We start from the raw sequence: 24,888 nt of genomic DNA on the forward strand, positions 1-24,888 counted from the left end.
CTAACTCCAACTCGAAGGCGCGTCCTGGGGACGAGTACGGCGGGCGGGCGGGTCAAACTTGCTTAGTGTTTGGTTTCCAGGCTGGTGTGTTTAGGGTAGCGGGAGGAGACACCGGCTGGACCATGTCGGCCTTCGAGAAACCTCAGATCATCGCCCATATCCAGAAAAGCCTCAACTACACGGTGTTTGACTGTAAGTGGGTGCCCTGCAGCGCCAAGTTCGTGACCATGGGCAACTTCGCGCGGGGCACCGGCGTCATTCAGCTGTACGAGATCCAGCATGGGGACCTGAAGCTGCTCCGGGAGGTGGGTGCCGGGTCGTAGTGACCCAGGGCCAGGCTCTGCGCGCTTCTCTCTGCCGCAGCCCTCGTCATGGCCCCAGCTTCGTGGGATCCTCTGTAAAATGGGCTCTCCAGTCTTGAATTCTCAGATGTGGGCTGCTTTGTGGCACCCGGCTCATTCCCTTCCCCTAACGCCGGGTCCCTAGGAAGTGTCGGGTCTGAAGGCTGGGGCCTCTGGACTCTGTTGGTGCACTCATGCTACAAAGTGCTTTTTCATGCAAGTCGACCCAAAACAGGCGCCTGAATGCCTGTAAAAGTAATTGGACAACTTATCACAGTGACCCACTGGACAGATGTCTGTTGAGGGTCTGTCATACCCTGACGTGTACCCTAACATGTTAAACAATCAAACCGTCGACGATGCCTTAATACAAACAGAAATCAGACTAACACAAAGGAACACGCCTCTCTGCGAACAAATGTGACACGAGTACAAACTTACCAGGGCAAACTACTGCTGGAAAGCAGATTTCCTCAGGAAACCTTGCATGCAAGGTCGATGATTGGACCAGGGCTACCACCCCTTAGCAAATGCCATCTCGAGAAGAGCCTGAGAGTGACAAACTGCGTAAAGATGACAAATGAACAAATTAGAAGATAATGATCGCAGCTTGGTTTTTTTTTTTTTTAATTTGAAAATCAGGCCTATTCATAGAGAGAGCATGTGCTTTTCCATCCACTTGTTCACTTCTCAAATGGCCAGAAGAGCTAGGGCTGGGCCAGGCTGAAATCAGGAACCTAGAACTTCTTCAGGGTCTCCCAAATAGCTGCAGGGCCCAAGCATCAGGCCATTTTGCGCTGTTTTTCCAGGCTTATTAGTCAGAAATGGAGCAACCAAGCTACAGCTAGTGTTTTCATACCTCTGTAAAGCTGTTGAAATGTCTTGATTTGAGTCGTCTAGGGGGAAAAAGCAGTTGTATTCAGCAGGTTAGGTTTGTGTTGGCCTGAGAGTGCAGTCAAGGTTGGGAGTGACAGGGACCAGAGCTGTGGAGAGAATCAACTTGAAGGAATAAAGGAGTAACCTGACAGGGAAAGGAAGAGGGCAGAGGGGTACTCGGGGTCCTGGGAGAGGCTGGTGAGGCCCACCTCCCACTTTACATTTCCCTGAGTGCTTATTTGTTTTTTGTTTTTTTTTATTCTTATTGGAAAGGCAGATTTGTAGAGAGAAGGAGAGACAGAGAGAAAGGTCTTCCATCCACTGGTTCACTCACCAAGTGGCTACAACGCCAAAGCTGAGCTGATTAGGAGCCAGGAGCTTCTTTCCAGTCTCCCATGGGAGTACAGGGTCCCAAGGCTTTGGGCCATCCTCTGCTTCTTTCCCAGGCCACAAGCAGGGAGCTGAATGGAAAGTGTAGCAACAGGACACAAACTGGCTCACAAATGGGACCCCGGGGGTGGGGGGGCATGTAAGGCAAGGGTTAAACCGCTGAGCCATCACATCTGCCCCTGAAGTGCCTGTTTCCATGTTCCCTTTGTAGCCAAGCTGTCTACTGAATGTATCTTACCATGGTTGGCTCTTTTCTGCCTTTTCTTGTGTTATTCATCACTTAAAATCACAGTCCTCTTTGGCTCTCTAACATCCAGCTCCGGTTATCTGATTGTGAAATCCTTGATCTCCACGCACCACAGCTTTGCTTTACATTGCATTCTATAGGACTTTGTCTCTACGCCAGAAATATACATCCTGTCTCATTTTTTACTAACCAGGTTCTAAGCTCCTGGAAAGGAAGGACAGTACCTCTCTTTCATGTGGTTAGGATCAGCCACTCAGTGAGTTAGTGAATGAAGGAATGAATGTATACTTATAAGTAGCATATAACCTGGGAAATATACATGTTGGTTTACTGATCACTAGTCAAGTCGGTGTTGGCAACTTGAGCAGATCCAAAATACTGTGATGACAAAGGAACTCAGAGGTAACCAAACAGCATCTATATATGATTTATATACAATTCAGGATGCATTTATTCCATTGAGTGAATTGGTGTTGGTTGTCCCTGCTGGAGAGAATGGAGATGTCTAGGAAAAATGTGGGTGTTTGTTTCAGCAAAAGTAATATGTGTTCATGATGGAACATTTAGAAATTACAGTTAGGAGGGGCTGGAACAGAGGCTGAACAGACTAATCCTCCACCTGCAAGTGCTGGCATTCTATATGGACATTGGTTTATGTCCTGGCTGCTGTCCTTCACATCCAGCTCCCTGCCAGTAGCCTGGGAGAACAGTAGAGAAAGGTCCAAGTCCTTGGGACCCTGCTACTGTGTGGGAGACCTGAAAGAGGCTTCTGGTTTTAAGCTTTGGACCAACTCAGCTCTGGCCATTGTAGCCATTTGTGGAATGAACCATTGGATGAAAGACCTTTCTCTCTATCTACATCTCTCTGTAGATCTCCCTTTTAAGTAAAAATAAAATAAATCTTAAAGGGCCCGGCACAGTAGCCTAGTGGCTAAAGTCCTCGTTTTGCATGCTCCAGTTCTAGTCCCAGCGGCCCTGCTTCCCATTCAGTTGCCTGCCTGTGGCCTGGGAAAATAGTCAAGGACAGCCCAATGCCTTGAGACCTTGTACCCGCTTGGGAGACGCAGAAGAAGCTCCTGGCTCCTGGCTTCAGAACGGCTCAGCTCTGGCCGTTGGAGGCCTCTTGGGGAGTGAATCAATGGATGGAAGATCTTCCTCTCTGTGTATCTGACCTTCCAATAAAAATAAATAAATCTTTTTAAAAAAGAAAGAAAACAAAGATAGGAAAAAATACCACTCAAAATCTCAGTGCCAGGAACCTCTCGTTTTTATTTTCATCTGGATTCTTTGTGCCTTCTTTTTTCCATAGTATAAGCTATGGAGAAGGTAGTATGCTTAAAAAATATATATTTGAAGGATAAGTCCCTTGTAAGTGCCTGTTGTCAAAAAGATGATAAAATAGGAGGCCCATTGCAATAGCTTAGAAGCAAAATCCTAGCCTTGCATGTATCCCAGCCTTGTTTCAGATCCCAGCTGCTCCACTTCCCATCCAGCTACCTGCTTAAGGCCTGGAAAAGCAGTAGAGGATAGCCCAAAGCTTTGTACCCTGCACCTATGTGGGAGACCAGGAAAGGCTCCTGGCTTTAGGTTGGCTCAGCTTTGGCCTGTTGCGGCCTCTTGGTGAGTGAACTAGCAGATGAAAGATCTTTCTCTCTCCTTCTCTCTGTCAGTCTGCTTTTCTAACAAAAATAAAACAAATCTTTAAAAAAATAAAAGATGATGAAAAAGGCCAAACTACTTGCAAGAACTTACACTGCATCTGGCTGTGGTGATGCACTGGAAAGAATAGAAGTAAAATACAGATTCAGTGAATGTCACCTTTTGCTGGGCAGCAGGATCACGTGAAGGTCTTTTATTGTTGTTGGGTGTGCGTCTTTTCAGAGATCCCGGCTTGCTACCACCCTAGGAACTCGGTCACAGTGGACTGTGGTATGTCTAGACTGGAGTACGGCCTAGACAGCAATGATGCTTTAAACTTGTGCCAAGTGACTCTGATGATACAAGGTTGAGAGCCATTGGGTTAGGTGGATTACTTACTAAGATATTAGACAGCTCACCTGGTTAACTGCTGAACAGTCCTACTAAGTTGTTAGCTTCCAAGCTCTTACCTCTGAAATGAGTGAAGAGAGCAAACCGTTGTTTATTGATGACTTCCACGTGGCCATATTAAAAAGACAGATGGAGTATAAAGGAGAGGGGCTCCACACACCCTTGAGTAGTTTGTTGCGCTGTGCAAGGGTGTCTGGCCAGGTGCTTGGGAGCTGAAATCCACCTCTGTTTCATCAAACGTTTTGTGTGTATGCAACTTGACCCTCGCAGGGCAGCTTTATGATGATGGGTATGATTATTTTTCTATTTGGCACAAAGGATATGGACTAGAATGATCCTGAAAAATGTTAGCATGCTTGTGGATGTTTTGACTATGGAAATTATTGATAAGAGAATAAACTTCTGCTTTTTTAGCCCCTGTGCAACGAATCTACTGCTTGTTAGCATTTGGTTGACTAAACCCTTTAGTGTTAATTATGTAGTGCCAGGATGTGGAGGAGGAAACTACTGACAAGCTGTACTAGACCCACCCACAGAGAGAACAAAAATAATTCTCCTGGGAATTATCAATCATGGGCTTCTTTAATCATGTGAACTTGTTCTTGTCGCAAAGGAAATCAACGACGAGGTCAAATGCGACCATCACTGATGGTCATTTTCAGAATCATAAAGCACAAATAGCTACTGTGTCCTCATTTTCTTTCTAGAACAATTTTTGTAAAATTGAAATCTGTTTTCTAGTAATTCTAAGTTGCTGCTGAATTCCTTTTTATCTTTTCTATATGTAAAATATTGAACAGGGCAGAGAGAGGTCCCTCTTGGGAACAATAAAAAGTTAACTTCATTAGTATCTATTCTTTTAGGCAGTGTAGTGGTGTTCGTGAATGGCTGAGGAGAGAGAACAGGGGCCACCTTCTGTAAGGCCACTGGCCAGTGCAGCTCCCTCTTCTAAGTCAGCAGTACTCCTTTCTGTCAGCAGTCGTAAGGTGTTGCAGGTTTACACACTCTGAGTTTAATTTAACTCCTGCACAATAGACCTCTGGATTCTATAAATCTCTTCATGTTCCTTTAATACAAGAGAGAAAAGCGTAGATGAAGGAAGTGTGGTACTGTATGTTTGTATCTGGTAAAGACATGAATGTAGACTCAATGACGTGTCTGTTCAACAGATGTCAAACAGAAGCAACTTATTAGGTCAAGGCCCTGCCTTCATGGTGCTCAAATTCCAGAAAGGGGTCAATTGACTAACCCTCTGCGAGCAAGCACAGGCATCCTGCATGGGTGCTAGTCAGTGTCCTGGCTGCTCCTCTTCCCATCCAGCTTGTGGCCTGGGAAAGCAGTCCAGGATGGCCAAAGCCTTGGGATCCTGCACCCATGTGGAAGACCCAGAAGCAGCTCCTGCCTCCTGACTTTGGATTGGCTCAGTTCTGGCCGTTTTCGCCATTTGGGGAGTGTATCAGTGGATGAGAAATCTCACTCTCTGACTCTTCTTTTTAAAATCTGCCTTTCCAATAAAAATAAGTAAAATTTTAAAAATAAGTTTTAGTAAGTACACTAAGGAAGATTAAAGATTGTGATACTGATTGCATCCAATAATAGGGAAACATCTCTGATATTTGAAAGAGAAAATGGGGACTGAAGGAAAGAGTGTCTAAACAGTTGGGACAGCAAATGCCAATGCTGGGAGGTGAAAATGACCCTGGTATGAAGGGCAAAGGGGCAGCTGGAGTGTAGCAGAAGGGAAAAAGCAAGAAACGGAGCCAGCTTGGTAGAGCTTTGTGCACCGGGCTAGTCCACAGGCCTTAGTGCCACTCCAGTGCGTGTGTGCCTCTGCTTCCCTTCCGTTGTAAGAAGACCCCTTTTAGAATTATGCAGTGATCAGTGTTGAAATGACTGATGGAAGTCCACCAGCAAATAGACCGGGTCTCAGCTTGCTTTGTTCCTTGCCAGTCAGCAATCTTTCCACGTGTGCACGTGTCCAAGAATCTGCTCATATTAGTGCTCTTTTGGAAATACCAGGGCATTGCGGAAGTCCAGCCCTGCCCAAGGATGAGTTTTTTTAGCAGAAAAATCTAACTCTGCATATTCAGGTCTTTATATCACAACTTGTTTTGAAATTCTTATTTCTAAGTTTTCTTATTGATGTTCTTTTGCATTTTTTAGTTATCCTATAAATTTATTTGGAAGTGAAAGATTTTCCATCCACTGCTTCCCCAAATGACCAGGACCTGGCCCAGGCTGAAGCAAGGATCCTGAAGCTTCTTACAGGATCCCAGGGTTTGGGCCATCCTCTACTGCTTCCCCAGGCCACAAACAGGGAGCTGGATGGGAAGCAGTTGGGACATGAACCAGCATCCATATTGGATACTGGCACTACAGGCCGTGTCTCTATCTACCACAGCATAACATTGGCCCTATCTTATTAACTTGCTAACAGACAAGCTAAATTTTTATTTAAAGAAAACTGTAAAAATTGAGAAAGCACCCATCTCCTTTGCTTGGTCTCCTTAAACCCTGTATTTTAGATAGGACATTGGTGTGTGGTTGTTTTACTAGTGTGATTATTTAGAAGACGGGCTAACCTGTGTTTTGTTCTGTATTGTAATTCAGGTAGGTTTGAAATCTTACTGGAAAGGGCGCAGACTTAGTGGACATTAACATCTTCAGTTTGTAGAGTACTGCAGGGGGAGCTGTGAGACACACAAGCTGCTTAGCTTCCATAGCAATCTGGAAGGAATACAACTTCCTTAAGATCACCTTTCCACTGCAGTCTGTGCCCACCATCACCTTCAGCATTGGAACCTCGCGGCTCCTGACTCCGGCCTGGCCTGGCCCCAGCTAGCCACTGTGGCCATCTGCAGAGTGACCTAGCAGATGGAAAATCCTCCCCGTCTATCCCTTTCTCTGCAACTCTGCCTTTCAAATAATATCTTCTTAAAAATGTTGAAAAGTTCATATTCACAAGCCAATGGCGACGGTAGAGGTGTCAGCGTTTGAATGTCTCATCTGTGAATTGAGAGGAAAGACAGAGCTCTCTTTGACAGTTACATACTTTGAAACAGAAGAAAAATGAAAGGGAAAGTCATGATCATTTTTGTTTTTCATCGCCTTTTAGATTCTGTGTCTTATTTAAGACCTGTCACTGAGCCATTAATATTGTGAATTATAAGTAACTGCTTATATAATTAATGCATCATCTCTTTCGTCCTTATATCAAGATTGAGAAGGCCAAACCCATTAAATGTGGAACATTTGGTGCAGCATCTTTACAGCAGAGACATTTAGCAACCGGAGACTTTGGAGGGAACCTTCATGTATGGTAAGGTAATTTCATCAGTATTTGGAGAGATCAGATGAATCATTGATCAATGTCTCATGTTAAAATATGTCTGTAATATACAAACATGTATATACACAAACATATAAGAAAAACACTGCCTTATTTTTCTTACATTATTAATATTTATATGTGCTCCTTGGTGCTAACATTCAATGCTCTGATTTACCAATGAAGGCTTAGTGTCTATCTTTAGGATACATTATACAAAAATCACATGTATAGCATGGAAAAATTAGATATTACATTTCAACTAAAAGATTTGGCAGAAAGGATGATTGGTTTTCTTTTTTTTAAGATTTATTTATTTTTATTAGAAAGTCAAATATACAGAGAGATGGAGCGACAGAGAGGAAGATCTGTCTGTTGATTCACTCCACAAGTGGCTACAACAGCCAGAACTGAGCCTCCTCCAGGTCTCCCACACGGGTACAGGGTCCCAAGGCTTTGGGCCGTGCTCGACTGCCTTTCCAGGCCACAATCAGGGAACTAGATGGGAATCAGGGCCTCTGGGATTAAAACTGGTGCCCATATGGGAGACTGGCACGTTCAAGGCAAGGACATGAGCCACTAGGCTACTGCACCAGGCCCTCTTTTGTTTACTTTTAATGTATAACTCACAATTCATGTTGAAGTTTGCTTTTTTAATGTTTTGATAACATCTGAGCACAACATTTTTATAAACACATGTAGAAGCAAATTGACATAAACCTCTTTTGGACCAGAAGAGTCTGTGCCAAATGTCTTTAATTTTTATGTCTTACATAAGAGTTGCTTATTTTTTAAATTTGAGTGAATTAAATGCTCTGCTTGCTTTTCCTGGAAATGTATTATTTTAATCATTTAAAGCATATAATAATGTTCTAGAGAGAATTCATCTTCCTTACATCATAGTTTGTACCAAGACCTCATCATTCTCACAGTGTGCTGCTTTATAAATGAATGATTTTGATGTATTAATTTATCTGAAAATCATAAACCAGAATGCAGCTATTTCAGTTCCCCCTTGCTTTAACTGCTTAACAATTAAATTAGCACGTGTCAGTTTATATTTGTTCATGTTGTGTCATATGTCATATGCTTTGAGACACATTGAGAGGCCAGTCTGAATGTTATTTTTAGACGTAAACATATTTGAACAAAAGAATATGGGAAAAATGTAATGGTTGACAATCTTCATGATAGAGTTTCCCACTGTAGGACAGGTGTTGGCAACTTTTTTTCATTGATGATTCTTACAGTCTCGTATTTACAAAAAGTCATGTCTGAAAAGGAATGGTAAAATAGTTATTTTAGGTAGGACCGGAATCCTTTGTAGTCTCTGGACTCTTCCATTAAAAAACTAAGTGCTATAACGCCTCTATCTCAGAATGTCCCAAAGATGATGTGGCAAAGATAAGCATCACCTTGACACTACGTCAAAGTATCAACAACTTTTGATTAGTCATATTTTACTAATAAATCATGGCTAAGTGAATAAGTTGGGATTACATTTCATAAGAAATTACACTCTTCATTGACCCACGTGTATGTTTTAGAATTCAGCTGATGGGAAGTATGTGTAGAAAATCCCATAGAAAATTGAAAGGAGGGGACGGAAAGATGAAAGGGAGGCGTGAGTGCAGCCTGGCTGAGGTGCTCGGCACCGACCCTGCAGGGGGATGCGGGCCCATGGGGCGGACGCCTCCCTGCGCACCGTCCCGTGGCCCCGTCCTCTGGCCCCCCCGGAAGCTGACAGCTCCAGCAGGCCTGCTCGTGTGTGTATTATGACCAGCATGATGAGACATTCAAAACCATACTGTGTCACGGTGAGAAAGTCAAGGTGAAGGGGGAATGTGTGCTATGGAAAAGACCCGTGTCCTTCAAATGAGGCTCACGAGCCAACCACCAGGGCCTGCTCTGGAAACAGCCTCAGTTGCTTACGATTCACTCGACGCAGCAATTACCCGACTTCAGTGAGCCAGCTCGTCGGCAGCTTGGAGACCATGCCAGAAATCCCGAATCAGTGTGTCTACAGGCCCGTGAATCTGCATTTATTAACACCCAGTTCCTTCCTGAGGATCACTGAAATGAGCTCAGGGCAAGTTCCAAGGTGAATGCTGACAGTCCTCCCTGTGCACCTAAAAGAAATCTACATGGAAAGAAAGATTTAGAAGTGTAGAAGTTGTCTTGATGGCAAAAACCTTTGTTTTTCAAGCAAAAATCCAGTCTGGTGTGTGTTCTTACATTGTTCTTAGTGGAATTAAAAGTTGGTGTAAGAAGCTGTGTGTGTTGTTTAGGAACCTGGAAGCGCCAGAAGTGCCAGTGTACGCTGTGAAGGGCCATAAAGAAATCATCAACGCCATTGACGGCATAGGTGGCCTGGGAGTCGGGGAAGGAGCCCCTGAAATTGTGACCGGCAGTCGAGACGGTGAGTGCACGTAGTCTGTGAGGGACCCGTCTCTAGGCAGCATCCTGTCTGCATGGAAGTGCCCTCCAGTCTCCTTGAACCCCACTGCAGCAGCTAACAGCGTTACCTCTGTTCTTTCGGGAGTCAGCTGCGGTGGCATATTCCTCAATGGTTTCAGACTTTGGGACATTTTGAGATAGAGGCGTTATAGCACTTAGTATTTTAGTATTGAGTTCCCTCAGCTACTAACAATGGTAGTTTCCTCCAAATCTTGAAGGATTTAAAATGTCCCTGCAGGTTTTTGAGGCAGCTGACGCTATGATGTGGGTGGCAAGCTTTTCATTTTCCTTTTTTAAAAAGCAGAATTAGTACTTGTGAAAAATTGTCATATTGACAGCTGGTTGGAACCCGAGGCTCTGTGCTCCCTGCACTGAGCTGCGCGTGGTGGAGCACTCCCAGGGCGCCCCTGGGCTTTTCCACCCTGCTGTGACCTGCAAGAGCCAGAACCCGTGGTGTACTCTTCTGTTGGAATGCCTGCAGCCGAATCCCAACTCTTGGGGTGCATGAAGGATGTGTGTGAGCTTGGGAACCTTGGTTGGGCTTGTTTTTTAATAAAACTATTCAAAACCATGAGAAAATCATTTTGAAGATAGTGTTTCTTTAATAGTGCGTCAACAGCACCTCTGTTTTAGAAATCAATTGTTCGCCCAATCATAAAAGCAATATGGAACATAGAAGGCAAACTAACATTGAATTTGTCACACTGCCGCAACCATTGGATTTTCAGTTGCCTTTTTAGTTTTATATGAGATTCTTCATAGTTAGTAGGAATATGATTTTGTATCTTTCTTCATTTAATGATTGTCATGTATAAATATTACTGTCTCCTGTTTTCAAAATTATTTTAAGTACTGTGATGTTCCATTATATGAGTTATCACAGTACACTTAACCACACCTGTGTAGTTCTGCATTTTTTTGAAAGATTTATTTCTATTGGAAAGGCAGATTTACAGAGAGGAGAGATAGAAAGATCTTCAGTCCACTAGTTCACTCCCCAACTGGCTGCAACATCCAGAGCTGAACCAATCCAAAGCCAGGAACCTGGATCCTCTTCTGTGTATCCCACGCGGGTGCAGGGTCCCAAGGTTTTGGGCTATCCTTTACTGCTTTCTCAGGCTGCAGACAGGGAGCTGAATGAGAAGTGGAGCAGCTAGGACATGAACTGGTACCCATGTGGGATCCTGTGCATGCAAGGCGAGAATTTAGCCACTAGGCTATTGTGCCAGGCACTAACATTTTTTTTTTTTTAAGCATTTATTTATTTTATTTGAAAGACTTACAGAGAGAGGAGAGAGAGATATCTTTCTATCTGCTGGTTCACTCCCCAAATGGTGCAGTGGCTGGAGCAGGGCCTGTTTGAAGCCAGAAGCCTGGAGTTTCATCAGGACCTCCTACATGGGTATAAGGGCCCACGGACTGGGTCATCTTTCATTGTTTCCTCAGGCACATTATCAGGGGGCAGAGTCAGAAGTAGAGCAGCTGGGCCTTAAACAGGCACCTGTGTGGGATGCTGGCACTGCAGGTTGAGGTTTAAACTGCTGTGCGATGGCATCGGCCCCAATCATGTCCCTGTTAATAAGCATGCTCACCAGTGGGAGCTGCAGCCCATCAGAGAGGTGCCCACGGTTTCCCTAACAGGCCCACTCCAGTCCCAGATCTTACATTCTCCAGGTGGTTCCGTAGTCTTGCCTGACAGGAGTTCTCCCATGTCCCAGCATTTGCCAGCTGAAACAAAGCAGCTCTTTTTAAGGACCAAATTTATTTTATCCTTGGGGATATCTAGTGGATTATCTCAACTTTTCCTGAATTTGTCTCATTGTTTTAAGGACTTTCTTTTTCCCTTTTCCTTTTATGTCTCAGGTGTTTGCCTTTGAGTCATTTTATTACATGCTTTGCATTTCTTGTAGGTAATAACACGACTTAGCTAATGGAAATTAACACAAGGGGATTGAAATTGCATTGAGAATTATTTAATTTTATTTAACATTGCTCTCTTCACTATTGCCATAATCCTCTATTACTAAATCCTCACATAGGAATCGTAGAGGAGAAATTAGAATATGTTCATTTGTGTAAGAAAAATGTTGGGATCAGCATTGTGGCATAGTGAGCTAAGTTGCCTTCTGTGGTTCTAACGTCCCACATGAGAAGCTGCTCTGCTTCTGATCCAGCTTTCTCCCCAAGGCCTGGGAAAGCAGTGGAGGGTGGCCTTTGGGCCCCTTCCACCCCATAGGGAGATTTGGACTGATATCCTGGTTCCTGAGTTTGACCTGGCAAGATTATCTGTCTCTCCATCCTTCTCTCTGTCTCCTGTTCCCCTGCAAATATTTTTAAAAGAAAAACTTTTTAATGTCAATGATTATATAGGTAATAAGGAAAAAAAATTTTTAATGATACCATTATAAATCTAAATATATATATAAATGTATTAGTTTTACATGCAAAAGAAAATAGGGCATGATTTGAATTACATGACATTTATGTTTGCCTGCTCAATGACTTGTAGATAATTTAGGAACAGTTGTTGCTTTTCTGTATACCCATTAACTTTGACATCAAGTTAAACAGTAACATGGGTTATATCTCTCATATCAAGTGCTTTAATACAGAATCATAAAAATGAGGCCATTTTTCAGACACCTTAACCTCTGTACTATTGCCATGCACACAGCCAGCAGTAGGAAGAGAATACAGAAATGAAATGTGGTCATGCCCTGTTGGATTTTGCCATCTTACTTTTATCCATGACAGGAACTGTGAAGGTGTGGGACCCAAGGCAAAAAGATGACCCTGTGGCCAATATGGAGCCGGTTCAAGGAGAAAATAAGAGAGACTGCTGGACTGTAGCATTTGGTAAGTTATTACACACCTCTTGCCCTTTAAGGATCAACTGATCAAATGTCCATTGTTTCAAAATATTCCTGACATTCTCTGGGTAGACTGTTCTATGAATTCTTTTAAATGACAAAAAGATTATTTTTTTTTTTATTTGAAAGAGACCTAGTCTTGCCTGGTGTAGCAAGGAGTGATGCCCCAGGGCTTGTTTTGTGGGCCACTCTGGGAGTATGAGGAAGCAAACATGTGATGTGGTTTTGCTGTCAGACTCTGCTGCTTGCTGAACATGCAGCCTGAAGCAAGATACAGACCTCACTTGTTCTCATTTACAGCATGGAACTCATAATAGGAGAGACAGAGAGAGCTGTTCAGTTTGCTGATTCTCTGGCTGGCCTGGGCTGTGCTGAAGCTAGAGCCTGGAAGTTCACCTGCGTCTCCCACACGGGTAGCAGCGACCCGAGCACCTCAGCCATCCTCTGCTGACCTCTGAATTACATGTTATACAGATGTGTTTTTTAGAACATAATTATTCCATTGTAAAATTATACCTTGTAATTTTGGTAGTTGTGTTCCTCTATTAATATGCCTAATATTGATTGATAGGGCTAAAATTGATACCCTTGAAATTCACCAAGATTAAATTACTCTCTGCTGCTATAGGGTGTGGACCATAGAATTTTCTATCCTCTTTTTTTAGCTTTATCCTATCTTACATAAATGACAGTCATTAAGTACAGTGTCTAATCAGAACTATTTTTAACTTTTTAATGTTGATATTGGGCTGTGGTTGAAGGTTTAATAGGAAAAAAGTTTTTATTTCCCTTTTTTTTAATTATTTTTACTGGGAAGTCAGATTTACAGAGAGAAGGAGAAATGGAGAAACAGAAAAATATCTTATTTCCAGTTTTTAAAATAAACTATTATATGGGAATTACCTTGTCACCATAGGCTGTGAGCAGTATAAACTTAAAATATATATACAGTTTGGGGAGAAATTTCAGGATCATTATTTAGCACAACGATTTTAACTGGTGTCATAATTAAAAAGTAATTATCTTTGGATCTGTTAAAGCCTTTCATAATTGATCTCAGGAATATAAGTATAATTTGAACTATAGGATGTTAAATTTTTGAGGAGCCCATTGATAGAACAATTTTTTTTTAATGAATGCCAATTATGTACAAAGGAATATGGGCGTACAAAAGTGTACTTCAGCCTTGGGAGGCTTACAGTTTAGAAAAGAGCATGATATATACATGCAGTGCAGTAAGAGAGTGATGAAAGGTAGAAGGAATCCAGAGGGAGAGGGGCAGGGCAGGAAGACCATATGGAGGTCAGAGCAAAGATCCACAGGGTTTCAGCCACTGCAGAGGGGCTCAAGAATGGAGGTAGAAGGAAATGGAGGGAGAAGAGCCTTCGAGGTGGTGCAGGGCCCACCCAGGGTCATTTGAATGTCCCTGAGATAGCTGCGAGCTTGCCCAGGTTTTTGCATAAATGAGATGTGAGCTAAGCTTTAGGAAAATTAGCTGGTGATATGTAGGCGATGAGATAAGAGTTCAGCACCCTTTGCAGTATTCCAAGTGAGACTCAGGTTAGAAGCAGCTTCAGAAGATAATATCCATGTGATGGCAGTTAACTGAGATGGGACTTTCTCTTTCATTGATACAAGGAACAATGGAAAGTTTGTCCAAGATGACTGAATGTTGAATGTTGTCATGGGGTGAATGATGTTACTAGTTGATGTTAGTGAGATCCTTGGCAGGAGGAGAAGGAAAGATGGGGAGGCCAGATTGGAGTGTCAGTATAAGACGCTGGAGTACCAGATAGGGCAGCTCACTGTGTAAATTCCGGGATGGAGTTTCTGAGAAGGAAGTTGGGGGAGGCAGTGGAGAAAGAAGGCAGTAGGTAGGATGCTCAGATGGCCTTGCGCAGGGATAAGGACCTTCCTTTCACTTAACACTTTTTCCTCGTCAAGAGGAACTCAGAGACCAAAACTCTAGGATTGGTCTAGGATGCTGGGATGATGAAATTAGGTATTATCCACACACTGAGAAATGTCACAGCATGCTCATCTTCTCTCAGATCTCCTCACAGAAACAGGGTAACACCAGAGTAACATTTTGCAAAGTTAAAGTAGTTTCTGCTTACATCCAAATATAGTGACTGTAATTAGAAACGTAGAAAGAAAGTAATTAGAAACATAGCTGTGTCTAGTGTCCCACACCCCACTCGTTTGCATTTTGTAAGGACATTTCAGAAGTCCATGAAAAAAATGGAATTAGGGGTGAGTGTTGTACAGTGGGTTAAGCCTCTGTTTGGGACACTTACATCCCATGTTGAAGTGTCTGAAATTCAGTCCTGCCTCCACTTCTGATCCAGCTTCCTGCTAATGCGCCTGGAAGTACCACATAATGGCCCAAATGTTTGGGTTCTTGCTATTCCCTACGGGAAACCTGCATGGGGTTCCAGGTTCCAGGCTTCAGCCTGACCCAGCCCCAGCCTGTGCATACATTTAGCAAATGTAGTTGCAAGATCAGTTTCTTCTCTTGTGTGTGTCTCTCATTCTCCTTTCAAATAAATGCATAAATACAACCCTTTTTTATTAAAAAAAAAATAACTTGATTTTGGTACAAAAACTTTTCAAACCCATGCATAGTTTTTTCAAAATATGTCTGTTTCTTGAACTTTTTGGAAGCTCCCCTCATGGCTGAGCTTCTAGTCTTGTGCTCATATAGTGTATGGAGAACATTTTCTTTCAGCTTTAGAATCCATTAAATACTTCCACATATCTCACATATCTCTTCAGTGGAGAATTTCAATGACTGACTATTTACCCGCCCCCCCCCCAAAAAAAACCCAACCCTATTAGATATCAAGTTAGTAGTCTTGTTTTTCTGCAAGTTTTACACATAGTTTCATAGCACTTTTTTTTCCTGCCTTTAAGTTAACATTATTAAAGATCTGAAATGTTGTATCTTGATTTCTAGGCAATGCTTATAATCAGGAGGAACGTGTGGTTTGCGCTGGCTATGACAATGGGGATATCAAACTCTTTGATCTCAGAAATATGTCTCTGAGGTGGGAGACGAACATCAAAAATGGGGTAACCACATTTTTTGCTGCTTGCTGCTTTGAGCGTGTTGCCATTCACCTGTGAACTGCTAGAAAGGACATGCTCTGTAAACCCATCTCAGTCAGACTCCGGACCCCTTTGAGAATCTATTTTCTGAAAGTGAGCACACACCCAATCCCAGGGAGTCATCAGCTCCTGAGACCCATCTGTGAGCTCCCTGGTTCATGCCATAGGAGAACAAAATAGGCATCCAAGAGGCCCTCTCGTGCTAGTTTTAGAAAGCTTGAAATACCACTAGCCTCCCCAGATCCCCTCACATTCTTGGTTCCTGAGTTGTGCACCTTATGTAAAGAGTGTCTTCTTTCCTAATTACTAAAGTCAGCCTTCCTTTTACTGTTTAAAGGAAAAGTTGGATTATGACTTTTCCAAATGTATCCACTATACCTGGGAACCCAAGATGGTTCTCTTTATTAACAGAGAAGAAATTTGTCTGTACTAGAACTACTTGCTTTATTGATTCAAAAGACAGAATGATTGCTTATTAGTGCTTTCACGTGATTTGATCATTTTAAGGCTATTTTACTTAGCTTAAAAGAACCTCTTTAAATTTTTGAAAAAAAATTTGGGGCCTGGCGTGGTGGCACAAGTGGTTAAGGTCCTCGCCTTGCACGCCCGGGATCCCATATGGGCGCCGGTTCTATCCCGGCAGCCCTGCTTCCCTTCCAGCTCCCTGCCTGTGGCCCAGGAAAGCAGTCGAGGATGGCCCAAAGTTTTGGGACCCTGCACCCGCGTGGGAGACCCAGAAGAGGCTCCTGGCTTTGGATCGGCATAGTATCGGCCGTTGCGCTCACTTGGGGAGTGAATCATTGGACGGAAGATCTTCCTCTCTGTCTCTCCTCTCTGTATATCTGCCTTTCCAATACAAAAATAATAAAAAAATTTATTTGAAAGAGAGAGAGATCTTCCATCTGGCTATAATGGGAGTTGTGAAACCATGAGCCAGAAGCTTCCTCTGGGTCTCCCATGTGGGTAGCAGAGGCCCAAACACTTGAGCTATCTTTCTCTTCTTTTTCTAGCCACTTTAGCAGGGAACTGGATCAGCAGTGGAGCAGCCAGGCTACAAACCAGTGCCCATATGGGATACCAGTGGTTTAGGCAGCAGCTTAGCACACTACATGACTCTGGTCCCTAAAAGAGCCTCTTGAGTAAAAATGATGAGACTGTCGGTAATAAATATGTTCTCTTTTCAGGTGTGTAGCTTGGAGTTTGACAGAAAAGACATAAGCATGAATAAGTTAGTAGCTACATCTCTGGAAGGAAAATTCCATGTTTTTGACATGAGAACACAGCATCCGACCAAAGGTTTCGCCTCTGTTTCAGAAAAGGTAAATATGAAGGGAATGTCTTTCTATGAAGAGGAGTGATAACTTGCTTTAGATGAATAAATAGAATTAGTCATCAAAGTTCCTTCCAGGTCTTTATGTGAAGAAATCTATTTTTGATACATTCTTGTGGGATCTTGACAAGTTTTCTGTGCAAAGAATACTTTCCCAAAGTTTATCAACTTCAGGCTTCTTCACTTGAATAAGGATCTTGCTTTAGCTAGGATCTTTAATTTTTCATTTTAGGAGCAAACATAAAAACCCTAGCTGGGGCCCGGCATGGTGACACAAGTGGTTAAGGTCCTCACCTTGCTCGCCCGGGATCCCATATGGGCGCCCGTTCTATCCCGGCAGCCCTGCTTCCCTTCCAGCTCCCTGCCTGTGGCCCAGGAAAGCAGTCGAGGATGGCCCAAAGCTTTGGGACCCTGCACCCACGTGGGAGACCCAGAAGAGGCTCCTGGCTTTGGATCGGCATAGTATCGGCCGTTGCGCTCACTTGGGGAGTGAATCATCGCACGAAAGACCTTCCTCTCGGTCTCTCCTCTTTGTATATCTGCCTTTCCAATAAAAAATAAAATAAATCTTTTAAAAAAAAAACCCTAGCTGATATGAGAAATTTGATAGCAAGACCCAGCCTTGGTGTTTTCTAATAAATGGTTCTATATTATTCAAGATGGATGAGCACAATCTATGTTAAGTCAATCTCACCCCTTTTATTTTTTGTATTTTGCTGTGTAAGTAAAACTATTTACAGTGCTCATTACTGTGATTGGTTGGCACATAGCAGATGCTCAAAATATTTCTAATACTGTTTTAAATAGCATTTGAGGTAGTTTATGGGAAAACATGATATTGCAGTATTGGAAAAACAGGTGAGGAAATCAGAACTAATTGGAAATACCAGTAAAAACCAAGATGACAGTAAGGGGATCACATAAAATTAATGCTGAACTTTCCTGCAATTTGCAAGAAATGAGCTGGAACTGTGACTTGAGGTCAGTTATAGATTGGTAGTTTCTGTAAGAACCACATAAGAGCTTAAGAAGTGAGTGTTTACTCAATTGCTCCTTCTCCTGCCACCTTAGTTTAATAGGAGTTCTCAGATTTTCCTATTTTATCTTGTCATTGGGTGTAAATTACCACTGCAGCCTGATGAACTAAATTCAAACCAAGTTAGTTATTAATTATAAACCTGTTTTGCCTTTTTCAGCTCAGAATATGTTAACTGTTGGTACAGTACTTCACTAAGTTGTGGTCAATATACAGTTTATATCATGTGTGTAATAGTATCCTCTGTAATAGTGTAAAATTTTATTGTTCTAGTTAATCCAATAATTACTAAATCTGTCTATAAATGACTCTTAGTATTCCATCCCTCCCTCTGTCTTATTTTTCAAATTCCTCCATGTTGACATGGCATTGCTGCGATGGATTTACTGGCTATTGTTGAGGTATTGCCTGAACTACTACCCATGTGGGAGACCCAGGCTGAGTTCTAAGCTTCCTGGCTTTGAACTGGTCCAGTTGCACTGTTGCACATATTCTGAGAGTTAACCAGTATAGAGGTCTCTCTCTCTCTCTGCTCCTCTCCCTCTCTCCATCACCCCTACATTTGCCTTTTAAAAGCAAATAAAAATGAAAAACTTTAAAACATCTCATCTATACGTTTTCCTTAAGAATTTTTTTGTTTTGAGTATTTCTTTCCCTTAGCCTGAACTATAAATATTGAAATGTGTGAAACCTATCCTTATAATTTATGTGGTATCATAAACTTCAGTAGACTTATCATTTTGTTTTAATCCAGTAGCACTTGGTTTCATAAAGCAGTAAAGAAAAATAATGCTGTTTCTATAGTTTTTGGTGGGCTGCTATAAATCTGTGTAGCCAGTATAAGAGACTAAAAGAAGAGTAAGATTCATTATTTGTGTAGCAGTTGAAGGTATAGTGGTAAAAATGCTTTCTTTCCAGGGCCTCTCTTCCAAGCACTATCCAGCACCTAAACCAGTGTGTCCCTCTTGTCCTGTGCAGGCCCACAAATCGACGGTGTGGCAGGTACGACACCTGCCACAGAACAGGGAGCTCTTCCTGACCGCGGGAGGTGCTGGCGGCCTTCACCTCTGGAAGTAGTAAGTCCCTGCCCGGGCGCCCCACTCCCTCTTCCATTTCTTGTGGGTGTGAAGTAGGATTGGATTGAACTTTTTGTCTTGTTTTTCCTCCTTTGACTTAGTTCATTTTAGTAGGATTTCAAATTTTAAGATGTTACATAACTATTGCTTTATAACTTTTTTTTTTTGCTTTACTCAAGACTTTATTTCATGCTTAGTAAATATTAACCTTCCTCTGACAAACTAAATATGTTTGTCATTACAGTGTGTCTTCGGTATTTCATAACAGCTTAGGAACAGTTCTTTTCATAGATTTGAAATCATAATCTTTGACAATGTGACAAAATTCAAACAAAGATTTTTCTCAAATATCACCTTCTAGCTATAGAACATTACTTTAAGAAGTTAGGAGAAAGATTGGTACACTTAGGTTCAGCTACTGCTAATTCCCTTGGCTACATTCAGACAACACAATTGTCATAGAACCAAAACAACCAGAGAGGTTCCTGGTTGGTGTCCAATATGGACTTTCTCATTGAGCTTGCTCTCTGCATGCAGGGCTGTTCCCGTGCCCTGTGCCCTGATCACTGAGGGTCATAACGCGGGAGGTACCAGGTCAGCCACTCATTTTAAAACTTTAGCAAAAAATTGGAAGTTAATGATATTTCTGAGTACTGTTATTACTGAAGCAGGATATGCTTGAAAAGGGAAAAACAAAACGAAAGAAAAGCAGAAGTCTTACAAATGAAGGAATTTTCATGAATAAAGTGTGGATAATGATGTTAGAAGCAAAAGAAGCACCCTTAGTTTGTCTGGGGCTTTTACAGTTATAGAATCCTCTATTTATTAGCTTCCTTTGGAGCCAGAAAAGGTTCTAAAACATGCTTGGAAAGACCTTGTTATTTAGGAGTCTGACAAAAACAAACAAACAAAGCAAAACAACTTGAGAGTGACTGAGCGATGAGGCTTTGTGTGATCCTCTGTTTCCAGGCCCCTCTGCCAGCTTCCTTCCCAAATTCTTTCACTCTTTGTCTATCCCATGTCAGGCTCTGCCAATGCCCTTAGGTAAGCCAGGCAGTGGCATGCCACTGTTTTTACAAAGTTAGCTTGAGTACTTGAAAAACTAGTTCCGGTTGTCTTTGTAACCCATACATAGACACATTTGCAACCAGAATAATGGATTTAGTTATCTCAATAAAATGGATTTGTATGCAATTAAAAATGAGAAGTTTGTCTCAGCACACGCTTTAATCCTTCCTGTGATGGATGTCCAGTTCTGACCTTCACATTTGCTGAATGTTTTGTTTACAAGGGTTGGGGCAGACAAGGCAACTGGTTTGGTTTTCACTTATTAGCCCATCTTGCAGTTACAGAATTAAATCATGAATATTTACTGAACACTGTTGAGAGTCCTTAGAGGAATTTATGAGGTTAGCATTTGTTTTTTTGAATGAACAGACCCCCAACATGCTGACTGTTCTATCAAGCAATGCATGCTTGATACCTTTACTCTCATGGACAACCCGAAAGAGTTCAAATCTACAGATAGAAGGAGAAACAGAGAAAAAGATCTTCCATCATTGAGCTGTTCTCCAAGTGGCCGCAGTGGCCAGAGATGGGCCAATCCAAAGCCAGGAGCCAGGAGCTTCTTCCAGGTCTCCCACATAGGTGCCGGGGCCCACGGCTTTGGGCCGTCCTCCACACTGCTTTCCCTCAAGCAGGGAGCCAGATGGGAAGCAGAACCTTCTGCCGGGATTAGAACCAGTGCCTGCCGGGGATCCCAGCGCATGCAAGGCAAGGACTTTAACCACTAGGCAGTCATGCCAGGCTCCTGAAAGAGTTTTAAGAAGTTTTTGTTACTTTATAAAGACTAAATAACCTCAGCCATTGCCAAGAGGGATGTGTAGGTAAACTTTCAATCAAAATAATTTGTAGGCTCTATCAGGATGAGTATCTGATTCTATATTATTTGCTTATTTCTTATTTTCCCACTTTTACTTTTCCTCTCATTTGCTTTGTGCCTCCTAAACTCTTATCCTTTATTGGAACTCTTATCCTTTTGTGGAACAAAGGGGATGTCATAACTGATACCTAAGATGCTTGGAAAGGGCTTCGGAAAAGGCCTTTCTGCAGATGGCCTGACAAAATTGATCCCTGTCACTAACAAGCTGGGCAGAAGATTCTAGGTAGAAGAAATTGCAGTTCTCGTTGAACAGCATGAATCTTCTTAGATGTATAAAGATAGATCCAGATCTGTATTATGGCAGTGTACGATGCCACCTGAAGAAACTCCAGCAGCACTCAGGCCTGTGGACATTGTGCTAGAGATGTGATCCCTATTAAACTTCTCAGTAAAACTAGAGACATGTTGGGGAGTCCAGATTTTAGTACAGTTTTTCATACTTGTTCAATGCGAGTTTTTACTAGACTTCAAAACAACATGGTTGAATTCTTTGGACCTACTAGAATGGGATTTGCCACATGGTAACTCCATGAATGGTCTTCCTGGTGTCATCCTGCCATTAGCTAAGATAATTCCAGTAGTAAATGAGAGAACTGTTCAGTCTGCAGTGAAACTCCTACTTATTTTGCTCAAGATCCTTTCATAATGGAGCAACTGAAAGACTTAAAATACCCCTGAACAACTGGATAAATGATTTTTCCTTTAAGAAAAATGACAATGGAATTCATCTGTTTTTAAATATACAGAGGAGCCGGTGCGATAGCCTAGCAACTAAAGTCCTCGCCTTGCACGCCCGGGATCCCATATGGGCACCGGTTCTAAAATCGGCAGCCCTGCTTCCCATCCAGCTCCCTGCTTGTGGCTTGGGAAAGCAGTTGATGATGGCCCAAAGCCTTGGGACCCTGTACCTGTGTGGGAGATCTGAAAGGGGCTCCTGGCTCCTGGCTTTGGATCAACTCAGCTCCATCCATTGCGGCCACTTGAGGAGTGAATCAGCGGGTGGAAAATCTTCCTCTCTGTCTCTCCTCCTTTTTGTATATCTGACTTTGTAACAAAATTAAAATAAATCTTTAAAAATATATATGCACTGAATAAATCAGCTACAGATAGAATGACAGTTTGTTACCAAAATAACTAACAAAAGTATTTTCTTAGTAATAATAATAGACAGGAGACAGCCTTGTCTTCTCTCTGCCCTCTCAAGTCAGTCTGACCAGGTCATGTTCATGAATTGTTACACTTGAGCCCTTCTTACTTTATAAATATAAAATTTCAGCTGAAAAATAATAAAATATAAATATTCTCAATCGTTTGTTTCTTCGTTGACTCAGTGACGTTTAAAAAGTCTATAGTCTGGGCCCAGCACAATGGCCTAATAGTTAAATTCTTGCCTTGCATCTGCTGGGATCCCCTATGGGTGCTGGTTTGTGTGTCCTGGCTGCTTCACTTCCATCCAGCTCCCTGCTTGTGGCCTGGGAGAGGGAGGATGGCCCAAAGCCTTGGGACCCTGCCCCTGCGTGGGAGACCCGGAGAAGGCTCCTACCTTCAGATTGGCTCAACTCCAACCGTTACAGCTACTTGGCGAGTGAGCCAGCAGAGGGAGGATCTTCCTTTCTCAGCTGCTCTGTGTAAATCTGCCTTTCCAGTAAAAAATAACTAAATCTTAAAAAAAAAAAAAAAAAAACAAAAAACAAAACGGGGGCGGTGGGGGTCTGCAGTCTATGCTCAGCAGCACTTTCTTGTACAATGGAGTTGTGGGAGTTTTTATTGTAGTTAGATAAGGCTCTGTAGATGTCAGTACAGCTCCTGCCTTTACACGCACCATCTGCCTGTGCTGTACAGCAGTCCCAATCCAGAGAAGTACAATAGAAGATTACTAAGAACAGCAGGTAAATTTGTTTAAAAATACACTAGATTAAATTCACATTCTGATAGTTCCTAATTTAAAAAGGAAACATAGGTATATGTGCTGAACAGAAACAATGTTTACAAGATTTTAGCAGAACTAACCCTTCTTTGTGAGGTGTTTTGTATTGGATTGAGGTTGAAATAGCATTTTATTTGTATGTAACTCATCATTTTAAAGAAATTATTTATTAGTTCCAGTAGCCAACTTAGAAGTCAGAGCAGTCTACGGCCATACCACCCTGAATGTACCCGATCTCATCTGATCCCGGAAGCTAAGCAGGGTGGGCCTGGTTAGTACTTGGATGTGAGAAGTCAGAGCAGTGTCCTTTGAGTGTATGTGTCAAGGTACAGTGTGGACGCTAGGATTTGTCTCCCCTGACCAAGTTGGATCTTGTTTCCAGCGAATACCCTGTTCACCGGTCGAAGAAAGATTCCGAGGGAGTGGAGATGGGAGTTGCGGGCTCCGTGAGCCTTCTGCAGAACGTGACGTTGTCGACCCAGCCCATCTCCAGCCTAGACTGGAGTCCGGATAAAAGGGGCCTCTGCGTCTGTAGTTCATTTGACCAAATGGTGAGAGTATTGATTGTTACAAAGCTCAACACACTCTGAAGACTCTGGACTGGAAGCCCTCTGAGGGACACACACAGTGTAACACATGCTGGGAGCCCCTGAGCCTCAGCAGCCAGGTTTGGGCTTGGCTGATGAGCAGAGGCCCCAGATGCAAACCTCTGGCAGGCCATCCCCCAGCCGGACCCTAGGGGTGTCATGACTGAGTGGCACACTGGCTTGCCACTGTGCACAGAGATGCCACCCTCCCTCGGTTTCCAATATAAAGTCAGTAATTCTCAGTATTTTCATGTGCTTTAAGTTTGTTCTGCATTCCAAACTTCCATATTCTATCTTCACATGGGTGGTGTGTCGGTTTGACAATATGATGTTCAGAGTTTCTGCATTTGGTTCTCTAAGTTTGTCTTAGGAAGAAAACTATTGTGCATTAACGTCATAAATGCATTTAAGAGATTTCAGCCTCAGTATGCTTCCATTGCAGAAATTATCAAACTGAGTTTGGGTAACTGTGTTCAGCAGTGTAATTCAAAATGAAACATTTATAAGGGCCGGTTTTTTTCTTGGTGTGTTTTGCCTTTTTTTTTTTTTTTGCCTAACATACAGGAGTTAAGTCAGTGGGAATTTTGGTAAGACTGTTATATCAGATGGTAAGATGTTCAAGGTTTTAGGAGTTTTGTAGGCTTATTTTTGTCCAGTCCTCTTTAATATATTTTACAATGATAAATTTGTGTTTCTGAAAGCAATGGAAGTTTTGATTCTTCTGGTGGTTAATAAAATCTATGCCATCCCTGGTACTTGCTTTATAAATGCTGAATAAGTCACTGAATGCACAGCTGAGCCTTTGAAGGCCTGGGTCGCAGTACACCTTTTTTTTTTTTTTTAATTTATTTTATTTTTATTGGAAAGGCAGATATACAGAGAGGAGAGACAGAGAGGAAGATCTTCCATCCCATGATTCACTCCCCAAGTGAGCGCAATGGTCGATGCTATGCCGATCCGAAGCCTGGAGCCAGGAGCCTCTTCCAGGTCTCCCACGCGGGTGCAGGGTCCCAGAGCTTTGGGCCGTCCTCGACTGCTTTCCCGGGCTACAGGCAGGGAGCTGGATGGGAAGGGGGCCGCCGGGATTAGAACCGGCGCCCATATGGGATCCCAGGCATGCAAGGCGAGGACCTTAATCACTTGTGCCACCGCGCCGGGCCCCGCAGTACACCTTTGAAGCTTGCTCTCCCACCTCCGCTCGCAAGGATAGAACACCTTAACTTTTCTCATCTGCAAAATTCGTGTAATGTCAGGGGGTCGAGGAGAGCTGTGTGAGCCGTTCAGTTTGGAAAATGAATGTTTCCCCAAAATATGTTCTACAACA

General features: G+C 42.7%; 1 protein-coding gene across 1 annotated transcript; it reads left to right on the top strand.

Annotated features, from left to right (window-relative positions):
* The first annotated feature begins 27 nt into the window (after positions 1–27).
* DNAAF10 (dynein axonemal assembly factor 10) lies at positions 28–24,329 on the top strand. The gene is made up of 8 exons (XM_040993302.1): positions 28–305; positions 7,122–7,222; positions 9,520–9,650; positions 12,443–12,544; positions 15,515–15,630; positions 16,851–16,985; positions 19,011–19,108; positions 23,360–24,329. The coding sequence occupies exons 1-8, from the start codon at positions 123–125 to the stop codon at positions 23,565–23,567; spliced, it is 1,074 nt and encodes a 357-aa protein (XP_040849236.1). The 5' UTR covers positions 28–122; the 3' UTR covers positions 23,568–24,329.
* The last annotated feature ends 559 nt before the right edge of the window (positions 24,330–24,888 follow it).

This window comes from Ochotona curzoniae, unplaced genomic scaffold (assembly GCF_017591425.1).
Source record: "Ochotona curzoniae isolate NIBS_2020 unplaced genomic scaffold, NIBS_Ocur_1.0 contig_883, whole genome shotgun sequence".
NCBI classification, from domain to species: Eukaryota; Metazoa; Chordata; class Mammalia; order Lagomorpha; family Ochotonidae; genus Ochotona; species Ochotona curzoniae.

Excerpts from the sequence above, each read along its gene's own strand:
- DNAAF10 (XM_040993302.1), top strand. The coding sequence starts at position 123 with ATGTCGGCCTTCGAGAAACCTCAGATCATCGCCCATATCCAGAAAAGC. Across the intron at positions 7,223-9,519 it reads GGAGGGAACCTTCATGTATG|GAACCTGGAAGCGCCAGAAG; the intron begins GTAAGGTAATTT and ends TGTGTTGTTTAG. Across the intron at positions 19,109-23,359 it reads GGCCTTCACCTCTGGAAGTA|CGAATACCCTGTTCACCGGT; the intron begins GTAAGTCCCTGC and ends TCTTGTTTCCAG.